Here is a 15,171-nt window from a genome sequence, read left to right on the forward strand (position 1 = left end):
AATTCCAGACATAGTCTTATTTGGGAAATCTTCAGGGGAATTGAAAAAGCTCAGCATAGCCTGAGACTTCACATATAAAATATCCTTGCCAGGGTAGCATCAAAGCAATGGAAAAGTTGAAGAAACAACGGAAAACAGTTAATTAATGACCAAAACAAAGAAAGCTTGAGCTATTCCTTACTTTACTGTGTTAGATTAAAGGAATATCCCAACTGAAGGATTCAATAGCAGCCCAGTGAAAGTGCTGACATGACAATGCACTAAAACATTTCTTCCAATGATTGAAAGCTTACTATGGTTAGTGGTGACAGTGGGCAAACAAGAGAAAAATGTGAAAATACAGCTGCAGCAGGTTCATTACTTTGAAACCTTGGCCAAGGATCTCCAAGGAATACACTGCAAGGACAAAGAAAGAGTCTAACAATTTTCAGGGCAAACACAGTGATGACTGAAGGTAAAATAGAGAGACCCATGAAAAAATGATCATGTGAAGTTAAGATTTGGAATTACTAAATCTTAAGCGGGGTACAGAAAGCATCTGAGGAACTGCCAAAGGATGGATGATTGCTTTCCCACAGTGAGAGTCTGTTCTATAATGGCAAAACACTTAGCAACCAACTATTCTGTAAGTAACACACAGCGGTCATGATGTACAAATAGTACAGCACAGAGAGGACCAAAGAGTTCCCAGTCAGCACTCCTCGAAATAAGCTACGTGCCTTGTTCATTAAGTTGGTCTGCATACCTAATTGACTTTGCATGAGCTTTGAAAACACACAGACATGTTTATTTTATTTATTTTTGATAGATTTTGTTGTTGTTTTCTATTATTCAAAATAATACGTAATGAGTATTAACTGTTCAGTGATACTAGAAATAACTGCTGTTTAGCTGTTTGCAGGTGCTGTTAATATAAATAAGATTGTAAAAAAATAAAATGTAACAATATGTAAAATTAATTTTAATCTGATACTGGAATTGGGGAATTAATTTGTTGCTGACTAAGCCAATTATTTGTCCTGAATTAAAAAAGAGACTGCTTACTGAAACAATTAAAAGCTACATGTTCAAATATCTCATCCTGTTAGAGTAACTCAGTTGAATGTACCAGACTACAATGCCCCTTTTCATGAGGAAATACTTTCTAACTTCCCAAATCAATCCACTTCCCTTTAATTTGTACAGGGGTCCTGCAGTATATGATTTACTATCTACATGAAAGAAACATGGTGGGTGAACTGGATTCTATCATCCATTCATCTTCCAGTTTAGGGCTACAGGGAGCCAAAGCCTATCTTAGTCACATCACAATTAAAACAGGAATTATTCCTGGACAAAATCCCAGGCCTGTTGCTCTGACGTCGCATGTGATGAAGACCATGGAGCGGCTGCTGCTTCACCACCTGAGGCCACAGGTCCGTCACGTCCTCAACCCTCTGCAGTTCGCATACCAGGAGAAGGTGGAAGCGGAGTATGCCATCATCTATTTGCTACACCGATCCCTCTCCCACTTGGACTGAGGCAGTGGTGCTGTAAGAATTATGTTTCTGGACTTCTCTAGCACCTTCAACACCATCCAACCTCTGCTCCTTAGGGACAAGCTGACAGAGATGAGAGTAGATTCACACCTGGTGGCATGGATTGTGGATTATCTTAAAGACAGACCTCAGTACAGTATGTGTGTCTCGGGAACTGCAGGTCTGACATTGTGGTCAGCAACACAGGAGCGCCGCAGGGGACTGTACTTTCTTCCGGTCCTGTTCAGCCTATATACATCGGACTTCCAATACAATTCGGAGTCCTGCCAAGTGCAAAAGTTCACTGACGACACTGCTATTGTGGGCTGCATCAGGAGTGGGCAGGAGGAGAAGTATAGGAACCTAATCAAGGACTTTGTTAAATGGTGGGACTAAAACCACCTACACCTGAACACCAGCAAAACCAAGGAGCTGGTGGTGGATTTTAGGAGGACCAGGACCCTCATGGACCCCGTGATCATCAGAGGTGACTGTGTGCAGAGGGTGCAGACCTATAAATACCTGGGAGTGCAGCTGGATGATAAATTGGACTGGACTGCCAATACAGATGCTCTGTGTAAGAAAGTACAGAGCCGACTATACTTCCTTAGAAGGCTGGCGTCCTTCAACATCTGCAATAAGATGCTACAGATGTCCTATCAGATGGTTGTGGTGAGCGCCCTCTTCTACGCGGTGGTGTGCTGGGGAGGCAGCATTAAGAAGAATGACGCCTCACGCCTGGACAAACTGGTGAGGAAGGCAGGCTCTATTGTAGGCATGGAGCTGGACAGTTTGACACCCGTGGCAGAGCGACGGGCACTGAGCAGGCTCCTATCAATTATGGAGAATCCACTGCATCCACTAAACAGTATCATCTCCAGACAGAGGAGCAGCTTCAGCGACAGACTGCTGTCAATGTCCTGCTCCACTGACAGACTGAGGAGAGCGTTCCTCCCCCACACTATGTGACTCTTCAGTTCCACCCGGGGGGGGTAAACATTAACATTATTCAAAGTTATTGTCTGTCTGTATACCTGCATTGTTATCACTCTTTAATTTAATATTGTTTTTTATCAGTATACTGCTGCTGGAGTATGTGAATTTCCCCTTGGGATTAATAAAGTATCTATCTATCTATCTATCTATCTATCTATCTATCTATCTATCTATCTATCTATCTATCTATCTATCTATCTATCTATCTATCTATCTATCTATCTATCTATCTATCTATCTATCTATCTATCTATCTATCTATCTAAGTGTTCTGACTCACACTAAAAATAGAATAAGTCATTAAATAACCTAACCATTTTTAAGCCAGCCCTCTTCGAGTGTGAGTGTGATTCTGTGTAGAAGCCTAACTTAAATGTTGCAAGATGCCTTCTCGATTCAGGAAATGCCCTTTAGTCCAGGGAGGTACTTGTATGCCTTTTTTTCCTTAAAACTATGAGCTCTCACTTTTTGGTGAGGCAAAATGGCCAGAAATGCACATGGTATTCAGTAAAAGTCCATAATATCCCCCTATGTAGCCATTTTGCTTTTCTGAATAGTCAATGACGGTACTACATAAGAACATAAAGGTCTGGATGAAAACAAATAATTTAGCACCTCTCATATCTGTCCACTTCAAACTTTCGTGAGGTGGTTTATTAGTGTTGGTTAGCTTAAGCCAAATGGAACATACTTAAAAAAACACTTTTACAGTGTATATTGATTTTAATTTTGATTTGATATGTGGTCTGTTAGTGCTGGTTAGTTTGTGCCAAACAGAATCAGCTCCTCTGATCTTGGCTCATAATCATGAAATAGGTCTAGGAGCTCATCTCTGGGCTTTCTCTGGGCTTTTCCTTTGTGTAATTTGTAGACCAAAGCCATACAGAGTATGAGAGATGTGGTGTCACAAGATATTTTACATCTTGACTTGTAATCCTCACAGTGCAGATACTATGAAACCCAACATCCTATTGTGTTTATAAGAATTACTTATGAACACTTTGAAATCACTTGGTTTCTTTGTCCAATGCCCCCACATATGATGCACTGTTCCAATCATTTTGATATCTAATTATGCAAAACATTAAGCTTTTTGGGATTTGTTGGCCATAACATCCAAAAATTCCCTCAGTTGTTGGCCATTTTTGGATAGTATTTTTGTTCAGGAAATTACACTCTTATGATACAGAGTATGCCAATCAGTGCCTTCAGCAAAAACCATCAAAAGGACTTGAAGAAGTGCATACTGCATCACCCAACCAACTCTCTAATGGGATACAAGGGGTTTAAGCTATTTTTTTTCCAAAATATTTTTAAAAAATGGAGATCGGTAATATAGGCATGCTATTTCAAGGCTGCTGATCATGAACATGGTAATATTTTTGCCCTCTAAGAGAAAGGTTAAAATGACAGATTTGAAACATGTGAAGTGTCATTTTAGACTATTTCAAGGCCAGTGGTTACAAATATGATCTGATCATTTGCTGGGGATCTAGCCCTCTATGAACCTCTATCACAGGGTGAAAAATTACATGTTTCTATTTCAATTGAGAATATTTAGACTGAAGCACACATCTGAATATTTCAAATATTAAGCTATTCTTGTTTATTATGCTCTTCTGCCATATGAAGTAAATCATTACAATTCATTACACCCCAAATTAGAGTGGCTTGTGTCAATTCAGACATTTTGGCCTTTTCAGATTACTTCAGTACTTCTGTACTGAACAGAGATGAGTCTTAAATAATACATCTTTTCATAAGATGTACTTTGTAATTCCCTAATTGTCAATTATATCATACTAGCTGTGTAAGCCCATGCTGTAAAAAAACGGGGGTCCTGGATACTATTGAAATCGTCAGACAAAAAAATGGAAATTTAGAGATGTCAGGTAATTAACAGGAACTACTCTGGGCATCTCTGTCCTAGGAGGTTTTGTTTTGCCAACGTGCTTGCCTTGCTTGTGTATTAGTGGCGGGTGGAAAAGTAAAAAGGATACCGTTTTCCCAATGTGCTTGCATCGTTTGTGAATTAGCGGCTAAGCGAGTTTCTGTTTCCTCGGAGGTGGAGCCCTTACCCTGACTCCACCTCTCACTTCCAGGCTGGACAGACAGACACACACACTTCCACGCGTAGATGTTTATATATGATATTTTTCTTTCTATATGTAATATATTAATGGTAACTTACCACATATCCATATCACATATCAATTGATTATGACAAGGTTCGATTCAGGCATTTAATTGAGCTGAGATTATTTGATAGCACACACAATTTAGTGTTATCTACATATTTAACCATCTTGTTTGTTACATTTTTATGCAAATCATTATTATAAGGTAAAAACAGCATCAATCCAGAGCAATGACCCTTACCAAATGCTCCTTAGAACACCTGCCAGTTCTGCAGAATATTTTGCAACATAAGCCATTGTTTTCTGTACCAAAGCTGCTCCTACAGCCATCTATCTACTATGTCCTGAATTTCTGCTACTTGTAGTTCAATGATTCGTCTCTCATGTGTGAATCAGTGATTGATGCAATCTTGTAACTGTTAGCCCTGAAAAGCTGGGAGATGGATGACATTTTCTTTATTGGCTGAGAGCATTATTGATTTGTTTATTTATTTATTTGTTTAGTCTTTTTATAGAATAATAATCACTGTTTCCAGGAATAGCTAACTGAGATACATTAATTTATATGTGAAGCTCATTGTTTTGTCAATCAAAAGTCAAACAAAGGATAAGCTATCCTAGTAGGAAGCAATCGGCCATAAAGACACTAGCAGATCACTGAAGACTGCATAGATGTTTAGGAAATCATCTTTGATCAGACTGCAGCCATGTCATTTCACGCAATACTGTCATATCATGCACTTATTTATGTTCTTCAGTATGTCTCTGTATCCCACAATTTTGCTTTTGTTGTTATACACTTATGCTAATTTACACTCCTCCCATTTTCTAAGTATGTCTCTGCAAGAATTATGTGTCTCCAAATGTTGACCCTGTCTAAACAGTCCAATTGTTGTTCACAATGTTAAGTAGTAAGTCCCTGTGCTTGCAAAATAACCAGAAGCTCAAATGAAAGGTCAGTACAAGTATTAAAGGTGAAGACCAAATATAAACATCTAAATGGCACTTAATGCACACTAAGAATCATCTTGAACTTTGCTGATTAACTTTACATTAACTTTACAGGTCAGATTATCTTAGGGCACAATGTGAGCTACCACAGCTATGCTCATGACACACAGCTGTATTTATCAATAGCTCCTGATGACCCCGATTCTCTTGATTCACTAACACAATGTCTAACCTGTATCTCAGAATGGATGAATAGTAACTTTCTCAAGTTAAATAAAGAGAAAACTGAAATCTTAGTGATTGGCAATAATGGATACAATGAGGCTATTAGAAATAAACTGGATACATTAGGATTAAAAGTCAAGACGGAGGTAAAAAGCTTAGGGGTAACTGTTGACTGTAATCTAAATTTTAAATCGCATATTAATCAGATCACTAGGACAGCATTTTTTCACTTAAGAAACATAGCAAAAGTTAAACCTCTTATAACATTGAAAGATGCTGAGAAATTAGTTCACGCTTTTATTTTCAGTCGACTAGATTACTGTAACGCACTCCTCTCAGGACTACCCAAAAAAGACATAAATCGTTTGCAACTAGTGCAGAATGCAGCTGCTAGAATCCTAACAAGGAAAAGAAAATCCGAGCACATTTCTCCAGTTTTGATGTCACTACACTGGTTACCTGTGTCATTCAGAATTGACTTTAAAATCTGCTTATGGTTTATAAAGCCTTAAATAATCTCGCTCCATCTTATATATCGGAATGTCAGACACCTTATATTTCAAATCGTAACCTCAGATCCTCAAATGAGTGTCTCCTTAGAATTCCAAGAGCAAAACTTAAAAGAAGTGGTGAGGCGGCCTTCTGCTGTTATGCACCTAATATCTGGAATAGCGTGCCAATAGGAATTCGCCAGGCTAATACAGTGGAGCACTTTAAAAAACTGCTGAAAACACATTATTTTAACATGGCCTTCTCATAACTTCACTGTAATTTAAATCCTGATACTCTGTATATCTAATTCATTATAATAACTATTCATGGTGGCTCTAAAATCTGTACTAACCCCTACTCTCTCTTCTGTTTCCTTTTCCGGTGTCCTTTTGGTGGTGGCTTGTGCCACCACCATCTACTCAAAGCACCGTGATGTTCCAACAATGTCGGATGGATTAAAAGCCAGAAGTCTGTATGACCATCAGCATCAAGTGACTCCGTGAGAACCCTAACTACAAAGAGGACTATTTCATTTATGTTAGGTAGAATGCCCAAAAGGGACTGGCCGGTCTTGTGGCCTGGAACCTCTACAGATTTTATTTTTTTCTCCAGCCGTCTTGAGTTTTTTGTTGTTTTTTCTGTCCACCCTGGCCATCGGACCTTACGCCTTTTCTATGTTAACTAATGTTGTCTTATTTTAATTTCTTATTTTGTGTTTTATTTTTCTTTTCTTCATTATGTAAAGCACTTTAAGCTACTTTTTGTATGAAAATGTGCTATATAAATAAATGTTGTTGTTGCTGTTTACATAGACCTGAAAGCAAATTCTTGGAAGGAGTATAGAAACACTCTTTAAAGCAAAAGATGTTAATCCATGTGTTGAGAAATTTCTGGCTTGAATTCTAACATGAAAAAATCAATTCCTTAGCTTCAAAGAATATTTCAAATGAAAATTATTTGTGAATATTTGTAAGGAGACTCTGAAAGAGGCAATCTAATAGAAAATGTACAAACCAAATAGACATATTTTTTGTAATGTGCAATGAAGACATGGACAGTGTTTAAGGCACTTCCCAAATTCAAAGTAAACTGCCAAACACAACATGTGTACACTGTCTGACACATTCACAAGTAGGTGGGTAGCTAAAGTGGACTGGCTTCACATCATGAGAGGGGTTCACCTGAACTCATATAATGGGCTTCAGGATAGCAACTGGCCTGACTCAGGAATCTCTAGGGAGCGTGATGAAATCATGAAAGTTATGACAAGGATGGGCCATCCCCAGTATCCAGCTTGTTTGGGCTGCCGATGTGATGCTCTACTCCTATTACAAGTATGTGCGCTGTACTCCCTTACCCTTTGACTTGTATCTCTTACAGACATTACTGTTTCTAATCAATGGAATTTGACTTTCGAAGAGTACCAAAAAGAGCATTTAAGTTCACAGAAGCAGCATTCCTCAAATCCATCCCAGCATGCTCTGCACACAAATTTGATTATGCTCATTCTCAAAATATGTAGTTCTGTTCTAATGAACTTTATCAGTTTGACTCTCTTGAACAAATAGTTTATGTGAGAGGAAAATACTTACAGAAGTGAAGACTTCAGTGGTTTGTTGGATGGTGGCGATTTTGGTCCATTTCCACTTCTTAAAAAGCTGCACCCGAGTTGGATTATGCAATGTGGCTGAAGGATGTGTACGAAAGAATGTAGGAAAACGCTGACGATTTGAGAGGGCTGGAGAACTGGAACCATAGGAAAGCTGTGGGAAGAAAGAAAAAGAAGAAGGAATAAGCAAGAAGTCTCAGAGACAGAGAAATTTACAACGTATTATACCTGGATCTGGAAAAGGAAGAAGAAGAGGTAAAAAGGAAAAAAAACACATCAAACTGAGTTGCAGTAAAACTAAACTGATTGTCTCAGCATTGATTAATTATACAGCACTTGTTCATCTATAACTGTCTAAGTAATTTATTTTTTTTAACTGATGTTTTAGCCCAGTGGTTATCAGGTTCACTCCTGGGGCCTCACTGTTGGCTTCAAGTTTTTGTTCCAACCAGTTTCACAATCAGCGAATCATTTCACCTCTTACTGATCTCATAGTTTTTTTTTTCTGTAAAAGAGACAGAACACAATGAAAAAGAGTTGGGGTTCGCTGGAAAAATAACCAACCAAGTAATCAAAAAAGACTGAGTCCCAAATTAGACTGACTGCAGAGCTATGCTGTTGGCTTATATTAACGAGGAAGAGGAAGAGGTGGGACATCTAGAAGGGAAATGGTCAACTGAGGTCGTGGTCTCGAGTCAGAGTAGGGAGGAGACTAGATGTTACTGCTCCTGTAGGGAGGGAGGAAGAGGCACTAGTACACCTGATTACCTGCCTGTACCTGTGTGTCAGCAGTAGCTAGACCCCCCTGCTTCCGCCCATGCGCACGTGTGACACTTAGTTCTTGTTTTAACTTCAGAAATGCCCGGTAATGTGAAAATTATATGACAATGAAGACTGTAGCGACTTCAGTGTAAGACAATAACTACAAGTGGAATAAAAATGTATGATGTTAAAAACCAAAATAAAAGACATTAAATTATCTCAATGTAACATAAATAAATGCTTGGTACATTCCGATAATTTCCTTTAATTTTTTTTATGGATTGACACCAAAATAACAGCTTGTTAAAATAAAGCAGAACACAACTTAGAAGCAGGAGTTGAGTGGCATGAAACCCTGCAGCCACAATGGGTCCTCCTCAGAACTGAATGTAAAACCAGTGGTTTAATCCAAAGAGATTACAAATCACTGGTGTATTTCTACAGTTAGATTGAGGGCACAAGAAGTGCCTGGCCAAGGTCGCCAAGTGAGCCACTGAGGAGTCCTGAGTCTGCAACCTCATGGTTTATAAACTAATATCTCAGTCACTTTCACTGTGTGGACACTAGGGGGTGCCCCCAGGTAATTTTTATTTTACAATAGAACATTCCGAGGGTTGAATTCAGTCCAGCATCGTATAATAAACAAATAAGAACCTCCATCTCCCTCTACTCTTCCTTTGCGAGCGCTGGCCACTGCCTCCCAACCCTTAACTCCTCGAGTGAGGTGAGACAGCACCCTTTATTGTTGGACCCAGGAGTACTTTTTGGTGCCATGGTATTTCAAGACGGACTCCAGTCAGAGGAGCACTGCCACCTCTCATGCTGGGGGACAAATTGCTCATAAAATCCAGTTGTCTCTCATTCATCCATTATTTGTTCATCCCGGCCTGGTTGCACCTCCATTCCTGTGATCCTTCTAATAAGCTCTTATTACTGCCTGTTGTCTTAAATAGAACAGATGTGGGGGCATGGAATGGGATAGTTCAAAGGAATTTTAAGGACCATCAAGCAATTACTTAAGCTTCACAAGTATGCTTCTGCATTTCCCTTGTCTTCTACAGCGCTTCCTTCGGGAAAATAGGCAGGGCTTACGGCACAGGTACAAATGCATACCTCGCAGGAAAGGAAAAGAGCAAGTACTCTGGCCTTCTCGATCATAATTAAAAGGTTTGTCAACTGGTTATCATATGTTTATAAGAATTTGATGATCATAGAACAGAAAAGAAAATATATTGTGGATCAAAAAGACGTACACAGCACAAAACAACAAAACAGACCAAAACAAATGCAGATAGCCCACACACTAATGCCATCCTGACCACTAGATCTAAAAACCTTTTTGTCTTAGCTTGAGACTACTGTTTCTTTATTTTCATTTACTGTATATATTTGGGTGTATTTATATGTCTATATATTTATTGCTGTATTTATAGAAACTGTACATCACTTTGGTCAACTGCTGTTGTTTTAAATGTGTTCTATAAATTAATCTATTTTGATTGTGATGACGTGCACATATTGAAAAGAACAGCTGGGAATCTCATTTACTATAAGTGTAGAAAAAGCATTTACAATTTATGAAAAAAACGCTTTTTGAGTTTAATTATTCAGAATGTTTTTATCTATAAAAACCTAGAGTAAGGCTTGCAAAAAATCACACTATTTTTGGACTAATTGTACTTTTGCCCAAAGTATACCTCTAGGAAGGTTATGTTTACCAAACCCCAGCCCAAATATGCACACACAATTCTGGAACTCCTATTGGAATCTGCTTGTTAGAGCAATGAATTTTAAAAATAAAAAAATGTAACCCACACATGAATGCCTCATTCTAAACAGTACATAATTGAAGCTTATTTTTTGTTTACCATGGACCTGTTCATTAAATTGCAGGCAGAAAGTCATAGAACTGAAAATGTATTTAAATCATTTAAGCTTTGATGCCTTTATACTGTTATGTTACATTCAAACATAAATTAATCTCAAAGGCAGATTTAAAACACATAATTTCAAAGGAGTTAAATAATATAGATTTTTTTAATTACAAGTAGTGATGTTGCATTATATTTTATTTAGGTTTTTATCCTAACTTACTACTGCACTTGGTGGCATGGCAGTGCAGTGGTTACTACAACAACAACAACAACAACAAAAATGGATTTCTATAGAACATTTTCATCCTAGGCATGTAGCTCAGACTGCTATAAAAGATGTTACAGAAAGGGACTGCAAGAAGCCCAGGCTCAAAATTCATCCTGATAACAATCTGTGCGCATTTTTCAGGTGATTCCTGTTTCCCCAGGACCTTTCTCTGGTTATTCTGGTTTAGCTTCACCAGGGACTCTGTGTTATCTTTATGCCGGTGACAGTGCCCTGCGATAGACACTCAGTACAGCTGTCTTGCACCTGATGCATCCACTCTGCCTCTCTGTCATCTTGCATCAAAATAAGTGTAAGTCAGATAATGAATTATTGAACAATTAATCTAGCTGCCTTTTATGTGCAGATAAATAGCCACTCGCTTCACACCTGATGCTCACCAAGGTTTAGAAAACAAGTTGATAATCACATAGTTCTGCCATTAAAAGAGGACAAGAACTGAAATACATCCAAAATTGAAATGTAGTAGCAGCACACTAAGAGGAAATGTTGCAGGGCACAAAGAAATGTCTGAGATGTACATAATAATTTCTGAAGTTACCAACATGGTGCTACATATCAACAGAAAGTCCATTATGAAGAATACTTTGCACAGCACTTTGGAATTACTTTCACTTTAAGAGATTTAGCCTAATCTTAATGATTTTAGCACTCTCAGGATTTAAATGGCTTGAACAACTGAAAAAGAATAATACCAGTACATAAATTATTTAACAAATGAAAGTGCAGATTGGAATAGAACTAATCAGTTTCAATTAAAGGCTTGGAAATTGAACACGTATATTTTCTCCTTCACAAATGCTCCTACTTATTTTTTTATTCTCAATGAAGGTATTTGTTACTTAGTCAGGAATCTGGTCAGAATGCTGTTGTCCATTTTTAATAATGATAACATGTCCTATTTCTGTTTAAGAGATAATGTTTGTAGATGTAGATATACTGTAAGCAATAAAAACTGTGTGAGGGGCGTCACACAGGGACTGACATCCCAGCTGGTGCTGAACCATGATCCTTACCCAGCCCTGGAGAACAGTATGATGGAAGAAAAGGGGAAGACAATTTGTTCAGGTAATTGTCTCCCCCAACACGCTATGTGGCAGCATCCCTGGGTTAACCTACTTCTATGGATACCCACAGGGCATGTTGGGAACTATAGTTGTTTGGATATGCCATGTTTGGTTCTGTGAGTGTTGTCAGGGGGCATTGGGGGAGACCAGTGAGCAGTGGGTCTTCAGCCTTATACAGAAGTACTTCCGAACCACAGTCTCAGGACACAGGAAGAACTCCCAGGTTTTGTATAAAAGCAGCAGCCAGCTTCAGTACAGGAAGCCAGAGTCAGGTGGATGTGGACAAAGATCGCCTGTAGGAGCAAAGGAGAGAAGGAAAAGATGGAAAGACTTCTGTGAGTTTAGATTACACCTTTAAAGTACACTGGAACTTGTGTCTGTGCTATTGTGTGGGAAATATAGGGTGCTGAAGTGCACCAGGGTGGCCATAAGGTTTAATATTCAAAATAACTGAAAAGAGGGTGTTTTACAGTTGAATATAATTTTGGCATCTTAAAGATGTTCATTTCACAAAAGAAATATTTAAAAAAGGATAAAAAGAATAATCTTCTTATAGTTATTGCTGATTTGAACAATACTAACAAGATGAAAAGACCACTTAAAATGGCAATATGACAAATTAGTTTGGATTATTTATTAAAACAAGAAAAAAGAATAGGTAACCTAATCATTTCATTATTTGTGGCATTATGCTCTCTATTTCCTCTCTTTTTTCATCTATAATTAGGGCTTTAAATGGTTCTCTATTCAGGATATATATAAGATACAGTATCTGCCAAATCATACAAAGAGTACACGACATCTGTTTCGTCCTTATTGGGGCACATCAGGTGTATGCACTTTCGACAGCATCTGAGGCAAATCCTCTGATGTTGTGCCATAGAGGCTGGATTGCTTATTTGACAGGGTAAAGATTGAAGTATTACATTCTTAGTTCTGAAATGCAATCTAATTGGGTGGTTGCCTACCAATATCCTGTAAGGGGATGTAAAAGTCTGTACACTTGAAGAGCCTGAATAAGGGCGTGTCATGTACTCTTCATATTATTTGGCAGATACTGTTTCACATATCTATGATCTGCTTCTTGCAACTGAGAGGACGTGGTGGATATTTGCCAACTGACTGACCAACCACAAGCATTACCTGGTAGGTAACCACCCAAAATAATCAGATTGCGACCCAGACCTAAGACCTAACCCTAGAGTTAAGGAGCAGAGGAACACCAGCATTTGAAACTAGGGGTGTGTGTTTGGGGTGTGTTGCTCTCCTTGCTGGCAGAACACAAGTAGAGTAGGTGCACAGTGGAGAATAAGTTACAGGCTATCACTTCTAAAATGTTTATACTAAGAAAAAATAATTTGGATTTTAACAACAAATCTCAGCTCTTTCTGTGATATATGGGATTGTTTGTATTTCTGATTGAGAAGATTTTCTAAAGTTCTTAATTTTGCATCTCTGAAACGTATGTTTGATTGTCATATAATAACACTTTTTTGTAATACATTTTTTGGAACAAATAAAACATGTATATCTTCAATGTGGTTTGTCTTTTATCATTCAATTTTTTTTTTCAGAATCTGAAATATGAGCAATATCCTCTTGCTATTTACTTCACATTGCAGCACTGACGTAAATTCTGCAGTGTGACTCAATGAAGTTTATTCATGGAGAGGATACTCCAGCCTTTGCTAAAGATACAACAGCGTAAATTCATGTCATTCCCTCACTTTCAATTGAAATCTCCAAGTGAAACTCCATTACCTGTGCAAGCCTGACTGTTGGTATATGTTATATCATTCAGTAATCAACAAATATTATCAAACTACTGCTTGAGATTTTGAAAAACGGAAAGAAAAACAGTAAGTAAAACAGCACATGCTTACTTATTAGATGGACTATGATTTCCGCTATTAGTATATTTAATAGCTAGTCAACAATTGTATAAGAAGAGGCTTCATTGCAAGTACTATGGAATAAAAATTATTGCTTTTACTTACATACCCAGGTATTATAGTACTGATAAAATAAGCTAAATCAAAATTAAAGGTCTGCTGTATATATTCATGCCATAATGCAGCCCAAAAAGGAAATTACATGTTATCACTTAATCTGCAAACCATCTACGATTATTGGATGGCTCTTCTTTTCAAATATTTAATCAAACCCTTTTTTCTTTATACAGCATACTGTCAGCAACTGTAAAGGAAATCCCAATACACTGCACATGCACACTGAGATGAATATTCTTACAAGTTAAAAATAGACTAATACAGAGTTTTGCTTATAGGTTGCGACTGGATTCATCTTGCTGGGCGTGTGACTTATACTGTAGCACACTCGTATGAAGGATAAACAGTACAGATTTACAAGCTTAACATGAACAAAAGACAGAGTTGTTGATTGACTGACTGAATCAAAAATGGCATAACATAGAGAGGAGTGGACACTGAGCTGGCAAAAGAATTAAAATTACTTTAAACCAACTAATGGCACTCAGTTTAATTAAATGCATCATGCATTTAATGTAAAGAGAGAAATGTGACTTATATTCCAGCGAGCACAAACATAATTATGAAAATACATAATTTTCATTATTCTCACTCAGACAGGCACTCATGCAGACTCATGGGATATGTCTAATGGCTTGTCTAGCCTAACGTACAGTACATATAAACTATAAATGTAAACCACAGTCTTGTGGGAAAAATGGATACTGTACATGATCTTTCAAAATATCAAATATACTTGTATTTTAATTACAAAAGAGAGTGTTGTGATGGTGAGTGTTCTGATCTGCAAAAGATTAAAAGTCAGGTATCAACAAGGAAATGGAATAATTAACAAGAACTCCTAAATTAGAGTCTTCCTTGGAAGTGTCTTTTATAAGAAACACGGAGCAGTAGAAGTTCTGCCCAAAGATAGGAGTAAAGTTATACAAGTGGGGTTGAAGCACGAGAAAGGGAGAGGAAGCATATAGCGTGGAAGTGAGTGAAAGAAAAAAAAAGCCAATTCACAAAACTAAACATAAATCAAAGAAAAGTTGCAGAAGTACTTTACACTAAATGTTCTTGTTATCCCTACTTAATGCTAATAGTAACTGTTGTTTAAAGATTACATCCAAACGAAAAGTACAAGTAGGAAAGGATGACACACTACATCACATCACCTCCACATCATGTGACTAGAAATGAACATAGTGGCTGGAAACAACATGGCCACAGCCTTGTAGAAATGGTCTCAGCAAGGAGGCACCC

At 37.8% G+C, this 15,171-nt stretch overlaps 1 protein-coding gene across 3 annotated transcripts in view; it reads right to left on the reverse strand.

Moving 5' to 3' along the window:
• gabbr1b (gamma-aminobutyric acid (GABA) B receptor, 1b) overlaps positions 1-15,171 on the reverse strand; it is a 721,337-nt gene that overhangs the window by 87,863 nt on the left and 618,303 nt on the right. For all 3 annotated transcript variants that reach the window (XM_051933715.1, XM_051933714.1, XM_028800495.2), the window contains one exon: positions 7,912-8,082. In XM_051933715.1, the coding sequence (XP_051789675.1) occupies positions 7,912-8,082 (171 nt within the window). The remainder of the gene's footprint in view (positions 1-7,911; positions 8,083-15,171) is intronic.

The sequence above is a fragment of the Erpetoichthys calabaricus genome, chromosome 1, assembly GCF_900747795.2.
Source record: "Erpetoichthys calabaricus chromosome 1, fErpCal1.3, whole genome shotgun sequence".
Lineage (NCBI taxonomy): Eukaryota > Metazoa > Chordata > Cladistia > Polypteriformes > Polypteridae > Erpetoichthys > Erpetoichthys calabaricus.